Genomic DNA, 16,477 nt, shown 5'->3' with positions numbered 1-16,477 from the left:
TGGAAAAATATTTCCAGCCACTTTGTGTCAAAAACCCTCAGTGGAGTCCCTTTAACGTAGATATTTTAACTGAGAGGTCAAGTAAGTTATTTGATTTAAACGTTGAAATTATATCATTGTGAGGCAATTTTCTCATGATAAAGATTGTAGGGTTTTTATTTACTTTTGATACAGATGGTATCGGAAATACAAGCATATTTATAAATGAATACTTCACACAAAAAACAAAATATATAAAGATATAAGATAAACTTATCTATCGTTACATTATGTCACGAAAAGTGTATTTAAGGTCGTTCTTTGTGGTCTACTTGCTTCAAACATAAACACCAAACATCAGCTATGTGAAGTATGTAGGCTTGTAGAGTGGTGTCGGATGCTGGCAATTTGGATACTTAATTGCTTTGATATCAATCCTGCTACCGGGCACTTATGGTGAAGAAAAAATGCAAAAAAAGCTAAAACAAAGACAGACAAAGATTTAACATAATGATACCCATTGATGATGGTTGTCCTAAGGGGCTATCTGAAGTAATCAGCGGACAATCTCCTAAATAAACCCCTCATTAATGCAGTCTAAAACACTTAACACTTATATTAATACTGAGTGTTGTTGAATAATTAAGCAAATAATACCCATCTGAGAAAGGTTGATAAAATAATTATCAAAAAACGGCTATAAGCACTGTTTTGAAAGGTACTTGTGTGTAATGATTTTTCAATTATGAATCAATTTAGGAACAAAACAATATTATATATAATATTCGGCGGACATATCCGTAATTGTCAAGTGTTTGCTTTAATCAAGTGACGTTCTCAAGGGCTTTTGCTATTATTACTGGATACTTACTAAGATTTTGATCCCTTATACGGAGAAAAAAAGCACAATGAATGTATTATCTTGAGAAAGGAGAGAGGGTAAAACAGAGATGACTAGATTGTCAACTATGAAACACAATTTTCTGCATTGTTTTGATTTGTAACGATGCGCCGAAATTTGACGATATCACGCAGTGTAATCATTTATTGCATGAATTATTCATTTGTAATTATAAAAGTGACATTATGCACATCCAAGTGTATTTTGATATAGACATAATTGTGTTATGTTTTATATTTTACTATGCAAAAACAGTCAATAATCCTCGTGATCCACTGAATTTTTTATAAATACTGTTTAGAATGTTATCAGTAGATTTCAATCTTTTAAAAAGAGTGGTACAGTCTTTTTTATTTTAGTTTTTGTATTTGTTGTGCTATATGTAACAATTTAGAGAAAACGTCGATGAATTATTTAATCATAGCTCACTTTAATGACATTCGTTTATTTGACTTTATGCTTTTATGGAAATAGTTTTTTAACATTTACTTTGTCGTATGCCAGCACTTAAAATGTTTCATTTTTTAAAAGCTATATATATGGTTGAAAATAACGACAACAATACTTATCACAGTGAAGCTCAAATAAAAAAAATTGAAACAGTAAGATGTCACTATAAAGTTAGATATGATGTTTTTCATGATAAGAATATAACGTTATTCAAAACAATGAAAAACGTTTGTTCCTGCGAGGTTTATGCCTTGTAATTTTAAAAACATGGGAATCTTTTAGACCTTGAATTTTCTTGTGCGTCAATTTTCTTTTTATTTATTTACTTTTATTAATTAATTAATTTATTTAGTTATTTTTTTTTTCATTATTCATGAAAACTCTCTCCGTGTCATCTGAGGTAAGGAAAGGTCACGCTTTACATGTGGCAAATATTTTCAAATTCCGCTTCCTTGTAAGCCGTCCTTTAAGTAGTGGGTTAATATTTGAAAAAGTGCTGAAATGTGATTGATATGTTTGCATTCTATTGGGTGTGAAGAGCGTGTTAAATGCCGTCCTCACGTCAATTATCCGGACCGCTGATTTGAACCCTCACGGTGTCAAGTGAACAACATAATTTAGAAGCACTTGAAACCGTTTGTCTGTTTATTTGACGGGTAGATAAGCGTCAAGTACCGCTTAGCCCACTATAACACTTGCTCCCGACTGTGTTGGATGACACCACTGACTAAATTCGTGCACATCATAATCCTTGTAGTCCCGTTTATACAGTGGTGTCAAAATGAATTTATTGTACACCGAATTAGTAAAAATTTAAATATCGTAAAATTTGAATAATTTATCAAAATTTCATTTTTCTCTTATCTTAAAGCTTCGTTTATATTTGTCATATCTATTTCAATTTTTTCTGTGATTGATCGGGACTTAAAATCTGACCACTTAACTGTCATAATTTACAATTTGTAAATTGACAATTTATTCTCCTAATTGACTAAAATATTTTACCCACCTGTTTGTGAAATATTTCAAAGTGCTTTAGTTTGACAGCATACGATGCTTTGTTTTTATTTCTAGCAGTTAAAAAGATATCGCAAAGAAATTAATTAAAGTGAAAGCTAAGTTGTTGAAAGATTTGAAGTTTTTGCAAAAACATCTAATTCCAAAACAAGAGTGAACATCATTTATATCAACAAGAACATTTTTGTAGCCACAAAACATGTTCAATTCATCTCGGTGACAAATAGCATACTTGTTAAAAAAAATGCGTATTCATCAAGATAATTCTAGTTGTTTTCTTGTTGTAATATATATACTTGGGCATGATGATAAACCATCATTAATTTACGATGTGTAATGATTTACCAAAGTACAATGCCTCCCGATTCATGCTATTTTTCATTAAAAATTTTGAAAATGTATTTCAACGTTAAAAATTATTGTAAAGTGAGCAAGGCTTTTTTACATAATATTATTGCAAATGACACTTACAAATCCGCTTAAAATACAAAAAAGAGGTCAAAATATGCAAAAATACAAACCTCACTGCGATAGTCACGCGATAGTCACGCGATAAATACAGCAAAATCTTAGCATATATCTCTCAAACTTTTTTTTCTTGTTATAGTTTGGATCATAATTATGGAGGCATGCAGCTTTAAATAGTAAATTCCTTCTTTGATCTGTCAATATTTTATAGTGTAAAACTTTTGAACCTTTCTTAGTAAATCGTTAACTCCTTTAGTGTTGTACTTTCCAATAAAAATCATTAAAACAATTAACAAAACATTTTATTTACTGTAAAAAAATTATATTAATTTTGAACCATTTCCGTGACATTTTTTAAAGTCTTGATAGATTGTAATTTATGAATAAATAAATGATTGACTTAATAATTATTCAATCTTAAAGAAAAACAACAGCAGTAAGGGTCATTTTCTTTATCTAATGTTTCTGATGCAATTCTAACTTAAAAAATAAAAAAATAAAAACAACAAAAATAAAAATGAAATAATATAGAGGCTTCTTTTATACATAGTGTAAGCTTTATGAACACAACTTATTCTTAAAAGAAATTATAATTTGGCATGTTTTTTTTTTGTTTTGTTGTGTTTGTTTGTTTTGTTGTTGGTTTTTTTTTGGTTTTGTTTTTTTGTTGTTTTTTTTCAATTTTTATTCTTTCAATTCCATATTTTCAGCGCTGTTTCAGTCGTTATTACAACAAGTTCACTTAAGTATATAAAGTGAAAGATAACAGAATGAAAAATAGCTTTACAAACATTTAGAAATGTACATCACTTCATAAATTTAAAAAAGAATAAAAATTATTAACTATAACAGTGATCAATTATATCAATTAAGAAACCACCTTATACCCTGCTGATTTTATTCAATATTATACAAATGCTGATATTTTAAAATTTCGTAATACCTCTGACCGTTGACAGACGCTTGCCTCCGAATGATATTGCAAAGAATGGCAGTGTTTCAAATATTACCCGCACCGTAATTAAAGTGGCCTTTTGTCAGACGTAATACACTATTGTTAATATCGAGACGTGGACAGGTTTCATTCAATTTCCGTTGCAGTATTCTAGATTTAATTCATTGCCACTTGTTTTCTTTTAAGCTGGATGATTTGGCGTGAATTAATCTCAATTATATACAGTTCAATGCATCTTTTTAGTTCTAATGATTCAATTAAAATTCAGCCAATCTCGTCCCATCACTACCCACAGTGCCTCGCGCTGCGCACCGACCTCGGGCGAAGAGAAGTCAATTGCTTTCTGACAGCCAATAGTAAAGCGCGTTGTGAACATTGGCGTGTGTCACTCAAAAACGACTTGACAGTTACGAATCAATGAGTTAAATAGCAAGCAGTAAAAGAAGGATCAGTTTCATTAAGTACCACCCTATGTAAGTTGATGGTAGGAATGATCACTTTGTTTACACTAACATTCTACCAACAAGCGATTTTTACAATTCGCTCACTCCACGCGTTTGTTTGTAATGCGATAGCCTTGCATAGAAGCTGTGCATGACGAATATGTTTGTTTAAGTCGTTGCAAAAATATAGTGCTAATTTATAGATATCTAAGAAACAGTCGAATAACAGAACTTCCGAAATTCCTTTTTGTCAAGGAAATTGTACGTACACATCTCCATATAACCAGTGAAACAAATTGCGGCAATTAGATGTAACTGACTTATATTTAGCAACTTATAAACGTCGTGGCTATGTGGTATATAAATTTGGATTTATTAAAGTGCTATTTTCGCTATTAAAACACAATGAATCACAGAGGGTCTAATTCGTTTTCTATAGATTCACTGATATCATCACCGTTTACATCTAGATATGGTTCGATGATGTATAACAGTGGCTACGTGTTCATGCCACCGGTGAGCTCGACGGTACTTCCGTACGCACAAGCGTCCTATGGTTTTCCTTTGGGTTCACGTACGACATATCCAGGACATTATCATAGTGCATTTAGTGGTTCCGTAATGGGAAATTACGGACGGGCAGACATTCCACTTTCAACATTCAATGACTTTATGAATAAACCAAAGAAAATGGCCCGAGAGAGTCCGACTGAAGTTGTGTCCGACGACAACGATGAAGGGGATGATTCACATCCGAAAGATTTACGAGTGGCAGCAAATTGCCAAAAAGAAGACGAGCTCGCAATGCAAGACGAAAATGACAATGATGACGTCATGAGTGACAATTCAATAGCAGGTATGATAATCGAAAGTTAATTTAAACAGTCGCTTCTTTCTGAAACTAAGTAAGCTGAAATTTAATATACTGATGTAACAAAAATGTTATTGTTTTGTAACATACGATCACATACGATATATTAAGAAAATTATAATAAATTTTAATACAAATAACTTTTACTATAACGATTATTTCATGATTATTTCTTAAGTATGCATGTTTTTCATTTGATTATAAAAAGTGACTGTTAACTATTTCGCCGGGCACAATTGATCTTTAACAGAATATGACGACGTCAAATGCGCATGTCATGATATAAAGCATAAATGAATGTAACCAATTAAAAACCAGAATCAAGAGTAAAATATCTAACAATTTAAACTTGGGTTTATTATTTTGATATCATATCTAATACACTCCTTTTTATCAATTTTACATCCGCCTAAACTCAATATGATGGTTATTTGCTTACAGTTTATTCTATCGAAAACATTTAAGTTTGATAATAAATTACGATAGAAGACCTTAAATATACTCCTAAGAATTCACAACTATGCAATACGGAAGAAAGACGTATTGTTTAAATATAACTGCTAATAAGACATATGTAATTGATTTGCCCTGACCCTGTTCATGATAAGGCATTTATATGTTTTCTATGGTAATATACAATATTTTCTAAATATCTGAATGTTTTAAATGTGTATAGTTGATTAGGTTTAAACACAAAATATTCTTACATAAATGTCATAGTTTATTTATCGTTGAATTCTTTATACGTATTAACAAACCAAACCAAGATTTATAATTTTACATCGGAAAAGAAATCATGAGTGTCTGAGTCACTTTTACAACAAAATAATTTAGTCTAAATTAACACAATCTTAAATATTTAAATAAGTTCATTTACAATGTACATAAAAACATCTTTTCAGGCATGTAACTATCCGAATTCTATCTTTTTGCAAAATATATTACGCCGTATAAGCCGGTTTTTTTTCTTGTTTCTTGGTTTCATGTTTTCTTGGTTGCTTGTTTGTTAGTGTTATTTATAGATATAAACTCAGAACGGGTTTTGTAATGCATGTTGCTAAAATAGCATCGTACTTCAAAACATATATACAACTTGAAATAAACTAATTTTTTTAAATGTTATCAAACTGGGGCTTTCAAAGAAAATAGATGGAATAACGAAATAGCTTTAACATGTGTCAAATGTTGTTGACATTTTCAACAAAAATAAAATTCTGCTAAATAACAGGATTTTTGCATGTCATTGGAATTTCAAAACATTGTGGTATACTATAATAAAATTACAAATGCAATTTTGTTTCTTATAGAAAATAATAAAGTGTATATACGATTATATTTTTTTAATAATAGTAGATAAATAAATGGATATTCTTTAAATGACTTAACTTACCAATATATATCGTATTTAGACAAGTTCATCTTTAATCAAGCAAATATTATACATGATAATCAGAGTCAGTTAGAAGAATCGGATGATACAAAAAATGTCGTCTGTTCAAACGTTTGATATCTACATGTATGTATCATAAAATGCGAGTATCAAGCTTAAGAATGTATTTATAGTAAAATGTGTCAACTCAAGATTTGGTGTTTCCTGGAGCGGAGCGGGATTATTTCTTGTTGGTTGCTTTGCTTGTAGAGTTCATTACTGCTTAACGGGCGTAGTATTTCAATCCGATGTATTTGCTATAAATTATATTAATAAATCGTTCATAAACATCCGTCACCCACGTGGTTTAGATTTTCCACAAACAAATATGCATGTATATTAAAAGATTATTTATAAACATGTTACTTTTCTGCACATAACAGGGACCATTTACCATTTTAAATAATTTACTTATTGCCAATACACAAAATTATCTTAATTAATCAGCTATGTTTGAGACCAACGTATTGTCATTGTCACATTCACATATAACAAGCTAGAAACTACCAACAAACGGTGGGGACATTTCAACTTCATGAATTCCCGATTTCAACTTAAAGTTTATGAATTCACGATTTCATCTTCATGTTGAAATCGTGAATTCATGAAGTTTACATAGTCGGTCATGAAGTTGAAATCGTGAATTCTTGAAGTTGAAATCGGGAATTTGTGAAGTTGAAATGGCCCTACTAAAACGCAAAGGAAGCAAAGGCTATAAGGACAATAAGCAACATTTTGTTGGAAACTGTATCATGTAACAGCTTTTGAGACATGAAAAATATAATTATAACCATTAAAAATTGAATGGCCATTAAAGAATGACATTTATACATATACAAACAGATACTACATTGCGCAAAATAACAATCTGTGTGTTTCTAGAAGCATTTATTTTCGCGGACGAGGACCTATGCTCAAGTTCGAAAAAAAAAGAAATAAATATTCTCTTCTGTTCTGTGTTTCTAGAAGCATTTAAGGCCGAAAGTTTTGTTCATGATTTAATCAGAAATTATCTGATAAGCAAAAAGTATACAAAAAAATAAATAACGGAGTATTTAATACAATAAATACCATATACTAATATACTACAAAATAACATGAAATAAATGAGGACATCAACTTCAGAAAGGCTATGTATATGTTACAAGATTTTGTTGTTGTTTTATTTTTTCTCATCAATTTGTAACATGCATTTATATGCAGTACTAAGTTGATATTAATTGCTGTTAATTCACTTGAAGAATATTATGCCAATTTACGCACAAAATTTAAATATGGAAATTAATAATTGTATGTAAGGACTCAATGTACAAGTTAATATTTTAAATGCATGTATTAAAAGCTCGACTGTTTTGTAAAGTTTTCATTTCTTTCTATCATGTTTATAGCAAAGACTCATGGCACATTTTGTGTAAGATTTTTGCATTGAGTTATTATTGTTTCAAGTTTTTTAGTATACAATCTTCTGTAAAGATTCGTAATGGTAAATTTCTATTCTAATTTATCTTTCATTGACATGACCGGACAGTCAATGACTTTTTTGATAACGTTCTTCTCGTTGTGTAATGGCCATCGTGAATTTTAGAAACGTTCAACTATTTCATATGGTTTAGATTTCTTTTACAATAGTTTGAAATTGTAAATAATTAGACAATGAATAAATTGCAGGGCAATTATGCCCCAGAAATGCTTTTATTTTTATTTCTCAAAAGTTTTTTTATACTGTATGTCCTGTTAAAGTTTCCATAAAGTACTACCTGAAACACATTTTGCATTTGTTGCTTCTTAACAATTTTTGATACTTTTATAACAAATAATTTCACATTCGGCGCAACTTTCTCTCAGGCAATGAACATCTTACATGCACCAAAGTTTAAACATTCCTAAAGAAGGAAAAAATGTTTCTGAGGAATAATGTGCCTTTAAGAAAAAAAAGTGTCAAAATTACGGGGGAGCCGAACGTTGGATGATTAGGATATAAATATTATTATTATATATTTAATTGAAACAGAACGAACAAGCATGTTTAAATTCAGTACCTAAAAGAAGCACGGAAAATTGATCAACATCAGTCTTAATATTTGTTAAATTTATATTTTATACATGTATCTAAAACAATGATATGACAAGTGTAAAGGATTTTATAAAAAAAATCATCACAATGTAGTCACGGATGTACCAAGATATATAAATAATTAGATTTATTTCTAAGAACAGCTTTTTTGTATGGTAAACCATTTGTACCGATGAAGATATTTAAGTAAAAAACCGGTTGCACGATAAATCAGTAAACTAAAACTCTTAAGATTTCAAAGAAATATCAAATAAACATTTAATTCTGAACAAAATATGTTGCGTATTAGAACTAAGTGTTTCCTTTCAACATTATTATGTTTCAAAATTACGAGAAAGAATAACTGAACAAAATGTCCAAGGAATCGATTTTTTAGCGTCAACATTAATTTATATATAAATATTTTAGAAAAAAAATACTGTTTGAAACAGTTTTGAAACCGTTTTGCTTATTGTGAATAATTGTCAGTTTACTTTTTGTTCTTGTTTTTATATATAAAGCAAGTGTATTTCAATCATTGCCGCATATAATTTAATAAAAGTTGATATATGCATTATTTTGGGAAAAAATAAAACAATTAATTTGAGAATATAGCACAGTTACAGCCGATTATTTGCACTTAGATTAAAGAAGCTACTCACTATTTCAAAACCAACATTATCTGATAATGAATTCAGGAAGTAAATAGCATAATTTGAATTTCTTCAACGCCATTTTCCACAGAAATGACAATAATAGTTTTATTTTCAAAAGTACAAAATAAATTACCCAGTAAACGATGTATCTATTTATAATTATTAACGATAAAATGGTCACAAGTTGTAACTCGTAGTCTTTAACCCTTACGCTAAATACCTTATATGGACTTGTTCATCTTTAAGCCTGGACGAAATAATTCATTATCTTAGGGAAATTTTCAAATTATAATGACTGAATAGCGAGCAGTGCAGACCATGATCAGTCGGCTCTCTTGGTCTGTGCTGGTCGCATTGGTTGAATAGTTTGATGTCGCCAGAAGGCTAAGTCTTAAATACTTAAATTAATTAATCAGCTATGGCATTATTTGAAACATTGCACAATAAAGGGTCAAGAGCAATCTACGTAAAACTGATCTCGAAACTTTTAATTTTGTATTTTAAGAAATGCGCATTAGAGATTATCCTGAAAACTATATGTACTTTGAATATCTCTAAAATTGGTACAGATATTGAATATATATTTGAGAAGTAATTGGAAATTCATTCAACCAAATTTTACTACTCTATTGCATTTTAACATTATAGTGATATACTTGAAAACTGTTTAACAACTAAAACATAGATTTTTCACATAGAATTCGATGTTGAGAAATTTACAATTATTCTGAAACCATTTGATAAGATATTAACTAGAAACTTTAAATTTAATTAATGTCAAAAACAAGCATAATAGACTTTAAAAGTTATAAAAGTTATGCCCCATTTTGGTTAAATAAATGTTCTAAATTGAAATTTACTTCTATATCTATGAAACAAGGTACTGCATTATCTGAAATCTGACAAAAAGATTTTATTATAGAATAAATATACGATAGATATATATCAGTCGCTCTGTCTATAAGGTAAATTGGCCCAGAGGACCATTAATACAAGTTTACATATTATTCAGCAGGAGGCCTGTCCTCAAAAATATATTTACAGTTTATTTGTTTCGTTTAATAAGCTTCAGCTTTTTCTATATAACATTATTAAGAAAAAAATAATAATTATAACAATGAATCAAAAATTATGTTTCTACTAATGTTTGAAATATGTATTTTTAAACTGATATAAACGCCCAAACCCGACTTTTAATTTGTTTTGATCGTTTTTACTGAAAGTATATTAAATATCTCTAAAATTTACAATATTGAATATTATTTAAAGTAATTGTTCATCAATTTTCTTAAAAGTATTTTGGTTGCCCTTGTCAAACATAAACTACTTTTACCGTCTAGTTTTTATTTCATTAGACTTTGAAAATATCAGGTACCATATTTGATAACATATTTAACACAATTTAGCCAATAAATACCAATAATAATTTCATAATTAAACACTTTTTTCTTCTGAAGAGTGATCTGAGAGATACAAATTTTTTTTAATAATGCTCAAAGAAAAAAAAAGAAAGAAAAAAGTCGCCTCTTCTGGGGCTTGAACCCGCGCACCTCAGTTCCAATGCAGTTAACACTAGTTCTAGCCTATTTGAATATTCTTCAAAGTGGAGGTAATGCATTAGGTGGATCAAACCTTAAACTGTTTTAGTAATATTTAAACATAGGATAATAAACGAATTTGTGAGACCTTATATTAGTTTACTTTATTGATTATCACTGTCTCTGTTCGTTTTGGCAAATGGTAACAAATAGCGTTCATTGTTACATGTTTCTAGCTTGATATAAAAATTTAAATTATTCTCATGTCGTTACCTGTACAAAGTTGACTTTCATCATCATCATCATCATCATCATCATTATCACCATTACCATATTATTATTATTTATATTATAATTACCATAGTTGTTGTTGTTGTTATTATTATTATTATTATTATTATTATTATTATTATTATTATTATTATCATTATTATTATTATTACAATTGACCTTACAGAAACCCAACCTTTTTTTTAGAAAATCAAGTGAACCGAAAAAAATAAATAGAGCATTGCACAGAATAATAATCATACAATAAAATCTTCATACATTTTATTGTTATACAAAAATTATTACTGAGAAATCAAATTGATACATTACTTTAAAAAAAAGTCAACATAAAAACCAAAACGAGCGTTGCTAAACAAAATGCAATGTAATAGCAGGTATTATTAAAAAAAAAAGAGCAGAGCAGATCATTTAAGGATTGACACAGGTCAGAAACATAGCTCAGAAGCTATCAGATTAAATAATAGGTGAATATCAAATAAACTTTTCATTTAGTTTTTTTATTCACAATAAGATATAACAGTTGCACACCAAAAAAGACAGAGAAATGTAAAAAGTGAGGCATATTCATAAAATTTATTATACACAACAAATATTGACGACCTGTAGTGTTCTTAATTAGTAAATACATGTAATATTGCTTTAAATATTCATTTTAGCTAGTTATTTTTGTGGTTTCTTTTAAACACATGAAATCATGATAGCATCAACTTCTCCGCTGACAACTTGTAGGAAAAATAATAAACCCTTTTCTTTCAATAATAATGATTTTAATCAAACCAAGTTGTATCACTGACAGAAAAAGAAACCAAGACTCTTGACACCAAAAATCAAGCAACTAAGCGTTAAATGGTTTTCATAGTTCGTCTGCCATCGGGTCGTGTCTAATATGTCATTAATCTGCAATAACAATTCAGCTGCAAATGGTCATCACTCAATTTTTGGTCATTTTAGCCTCCTCCCATGTTAATAGATCTATTTCGGTGTGTAGAATAGTAATAATCAGTTAGCGATATGGTAATTACATCAGCAGGAGGGGCAATGCAATCCGAATCTTAGGAAGAACGAAGCTGTGCAGACGTTTTTGATACAGTCGATGCCCTGAGAAGTAATTAAGTATCAACGGTTACCAATGAGACAAACGCAAAACATTAATTATATTGATAACAACAAAGTTTTATTTGTTCAAAACTTAATTCTATGAATAACATATGATTTGCATTTTGCAAAGACGAAATAAATAGAATTATGATATGAACTCGTAATGAAAAGTGCATTTTAAAATGCAATTGCATTAATAATAATAATATTATTAATAATAATAATAATTATAATAATTATAAAAATAATGATGATGATGCTGATGATGATGTACAGACTAGCTCAGTATGAAAATAAACTAGATAATGATTGTTACATACATTGTATTTTATTTCCAACAATATATTTCAACAAACAAAGGTGATTTTTGAAAATGCTCACTTTATGTGACACTTGCGCACATGGTAATCATATATCAATACAAAATAACCCAAACAGGAAAAAACATAACCACTATATGTCAATTCGTGGTGGCTCTATGTATAAGTGTTTTTAATTTTAACAACTTGGGAAATTTCTATATTATTTCATTTACAGTTCACCGCAAAAATTATCAAAACATGTTTTTGAAAAGGCTACAAATAGGATTTGTCATAGATATAGTTACATGAAATTCAATTTTGATAAGATGTTAACACTTGATTTAGATGAGGAAATTGTTTCGGTTTTTAAAGTGCATTGGTCTATAGGTTTGTGATACCATAAATAATGGTATTGATAGTTTTTTAGTATACGTGATACCAAACCATGAAAGAAAGATACGAGTATGGATGTTTTTATTGTTGTATTTTATGTAAGTGTTAGATAGATGATCCGATATTACATATCTTTATATAACAGTTAATAAATTGTTCTAGAACAGAATGCCATTATTCATGATATAAATGTTCATACTAAATCACTTAGAACATTATTAGCTTGTTTTCAAGAAATGTTTTACAAGAATATCCAAATGATACATTTCTATCATTTGTTATAAATATTTTAAATACTTATAGAAAATGTGCCCATTGTAGACCAATCCACTATGACGGCTGATGTCAACATTATTGCTATCACGTCATCCTGCTATGCACACATATGTAACTGCATATTATTATGAAAGTTTGTATATGACTCTTTTGAGAGCCAATTTCTAAATAAAAGATTCTATTATATACAATATTGCTGTCAGGTGAACACCAACTATATTCGTTTTATTTTCAGAAGATACAATGCTAGACACGACTAATGAAGATGATAGAGACATCACAAGGTCAGACGACGAAGAAGAGGACAATGAAAATTCAAACAGTAATCGGCTCAAATCAAAACTCACAAGTGACACTGAAGATGCCGGAAAAGTAACGCTTCCGTCTGGGAAAACCAGACGGCGTAGAACGGCTTTTACTTCTGAACAACTCTTAGAACTAGAAAAGGAATTCCACAGTAAAAAGTATTTATCTTTAACTGAACGTTCTCAGATTGCGCATGCGCTTAAATTAAGTGAAGTTCAGGTAAAAATTTGGTTTCAAAATAGGAGAGCGAAATGGAAAAGAGTAAAAGCTGGACTGGTACACGGACGAACAACTTCGGATAATATGAATAAACCAAAAATAGTTGTCCCTATTCCAGTGAAACCTGAAAAAATTGGCGTTTCCCTAGTCAACCCCCAAGAAATTTACAAAAAAAATGCCCCAAATTTTTACCCACTAAAACCCCAATTTCACAATTTTAAATTTACAAGTTTTCAAGATTGAACAATCTTTTAACCTCGGACTTAAATTCTCAATGTTATCTTATCTCGGAGATTGTTCAAACCTCCTTTTTCAAAATGTCACTTTCAATGTATTAAGAGTTAATAAAGTTGATTTGTTTTAACGAGAGACAGATGTGATTCAGGACTATGGTGATAAATATCTATAAAACGAGAAAAATATAAAAGGCTGATAAATTTAACTCACCATTAAATCATATATAAATTAAATTTACATATATATAAAATGTTTGTATGTTTTAGGACTTTTTATATGTTAGACAAAAAATAAAAAATAAATTAATGTATTAACTGTTACAATTGTTCTGTATTTGTTTATAGTAAGAATTTGTTTTTGGAAAATTATGACTTTTGCAACAGTTTAGTCGGTACCAACGTAATAGATTATTATTTTGTATTTCTTTTTGCGATAACATGACACATAGAAATCAAGAGAAGTATATGGGAAGACCCAAAAAAAGAAAATGAATAGAATAAATAAAAATAAGAATCGCCTTATACCTGGTGTGGAAAGTATTGTTGACTAGTAGAACATTCCATTCATATCACATTTTGAAAGTACATGATTGTATTATTTAATTACAAAGTTTACATTTCTTTGAAGCTAGAAAAAACGTCATTAAATACCGAATACACGTAATAGATTTTAAAGCACGATTTAACTCACAACACAATGTTGGAAGACGCTTGCAGTAATCATGAGCACAAGGTAGAAAAATATCACTTTTTTCGTCGATTTTATCAATTAAAAAAAATTAATTGTTGTGAAAAAATGGACTAAAGAGTTTTAAAGTGTATTTCGGTGGATGAAAATGCGAGTTTTAAGCATTCAATCATTCAAGATATACCGGAATACGGTATTTAGTGTGGTGCTCAAACACGTGTTTTAGTCTTACTTTTTCACTTTAATCCGGATAGACTCATAAAATCGCCTTGGCCTTTATAAAGACAAAGCTATTCGAGTAATTTCAATTTTTTTAAACAATAAAAAAGCTGGATAGTGATTACTCTTTTCCACCAATAAAGAGCCACGTCAGAATGCATGCACATCCGGCCAGAATGGGCACATTTCCAGCTAGACTGAACACACATTCCGCCAGAGTGCGTACACTTCCAGCATGACTGCACACACATCCGGCAAGAATGGGCACACTTCCAGCAAGACTTCATACACATCCAGCCAGAATGGGCACATTTCAAGCAAGACTGAACACACATTCCGCCAGAGTTGGTACATTTCCAGCAAGACTGCACACACATTCCGCCAGAATGGGCACACTTCCAGCAAGACTTCATACACATCCGACCAGAATGGGCACTCTTCCAGCAAGACTAAATACACATTCCGCAAGAATTTGCACACTTCCAGCAAGACTGCACACACATTCCGCCAAAATGGACACACTTCCAGCATGACTGCACACACATTCCACCATAATGGACACACTTCCAGCAAGACTGCAAACACATTCCTCCAGAATGAGCACACTTCCAGCAAGACTGCATACACATCCGACCAGAATAGGCACTCTTCCAGCAAGTCTGAACACACATTCCGCAAGAATGGGCACACTTCTAGCAAGACTGCACACACATTCCGCCAAAATGGACACACTTCCAGCAAGACTGCACACACATTCCGCCAGAATGGGCACACTCCAAACAAGACTTCATACACATCCGACAAGAATGGGCACTCTTCCAGCAAGACTAAACACACATTCCGCAAGAATGGGCACACTTCCAGCAAGACTGCACACACATTCCGCCATAATGACACACTTCCAGAAAGACTGCATACACATTCCGTCAGAATGGGCACACTTCCAGCAAGACTTCACACACATTCCGCCATAATGGACACACTTCCAGCAAGACTGCACACACATTCCACCAGAGTGGGCGTATTTCAAGCAAGACTGCGCACACACATTCCGCTATAATGGACACACTTCCAGTAAGACTGCACACACATTCCGCCATAATGGACACACTTCCAGCAAGACTGCACACACATTCCGCCATAATGGACACACTTCCAGCAAGACTGCAAACACATTCCGCCATAATGGGCACAATTCCAGCAAGACTGCACACACTGGCCGACTGCACAAACCGACGTTGACAGCTTTATCCAATCAAAGAATTCAAAGTCCCTGTCGGCATTCAAACCTACAGCGGTAAGGGGCAAGTGGTTTGAAGTCAACGACCTGAACCACTGGGCCACGGACGCCCCACCCTAATGGTATATTATTAAGTGAACAGATTAATGTCAAGATAAGTTTACATTTTTTCACTATTCTTTTCAAAATTTATTATTTATTTCGAATAAACGATAAATAACTCACGTGGCCCAAGGTCATTTCTGTTAATATCATCGGAATTTACCTGTTACGTTCAATTATAAAAAGAGTTGGGGCAGCTTTTATAAAGACAATTTTAAACTTTTTTATGGGTTTAAAAAATTTAAATTTTTCTGTAGTGGGAAAACTTTTGGGGAAATTTAAAACCCACTGGTAATTTTTTTCTCAATTTTTAGAAACCCAAAGTTTAAATGAGTACCGGTTTGCCT

The 16,477-nt window shown here is 30.8% G+C and overlaps 2 protein-coding genes across 2 annotated transcripts; both read left to right on the top strand.

Annotated features, from left to right (window-relative positions):
• The first annotated feature begins 4,215 nt into the window (after positions 1 to 4,215).
• On the top strand, positions 4,216 to 13,888 carry LOC132760267 (homeobox protein GBX-2-like). The gene is made up of 2 exons (XM_060752217.1): positions 4,216 to 5,069; positions 13,356 to 13,888. Exons 1-2 carry the CDS (start codon positions 4,619 to 4,621, stop codon positions 13,886 to 13,888), a joined length of 984 nt encoding a protein of 327 aa, XP_060608200.1. The 5' UTR covers positions 4,216 to 4,618.
• A 1,135-nt stretch (positions 13,889 to 15,023) lies between these two features.
• On the top strand, positions 15,024 to 15,848 carry LOC132760266 (uncharacterized). Its single transcript, XM_060752216.1, has one exon. It carries the CDS (start codon positions 15,024 to 15,026, stop codon positions 15,846 to 15,848), a length of 825 nt encoding a protein of 274 aa, XP_060608199.1.
• Positions 15,849 to 16,477: the final 629 nt, after the last annotated feature.

This window comes from Ruditapes philippinarum, unplaced genomic scaffold, assembly GCF_026571515.1.
Source record: "Ruditapes philippinarum isolate M1 unplaced genomic scaffold, ASM2657151v2 ctg4943_1_1_1_1, whole genome shotgun sequence".
Classification (NCBI taxonomy): domain Eukaryota; kingdom Metazoa; phylum Mollusca; class Bivalvia; order Venerida; family Veneridae; genus Ruditapes; species Ruditapes philippinarum.
Note: the sequence above shows the minus strand (reverse complement) of the source record. Positions and strands in the feature narration are given on the sequence as shown.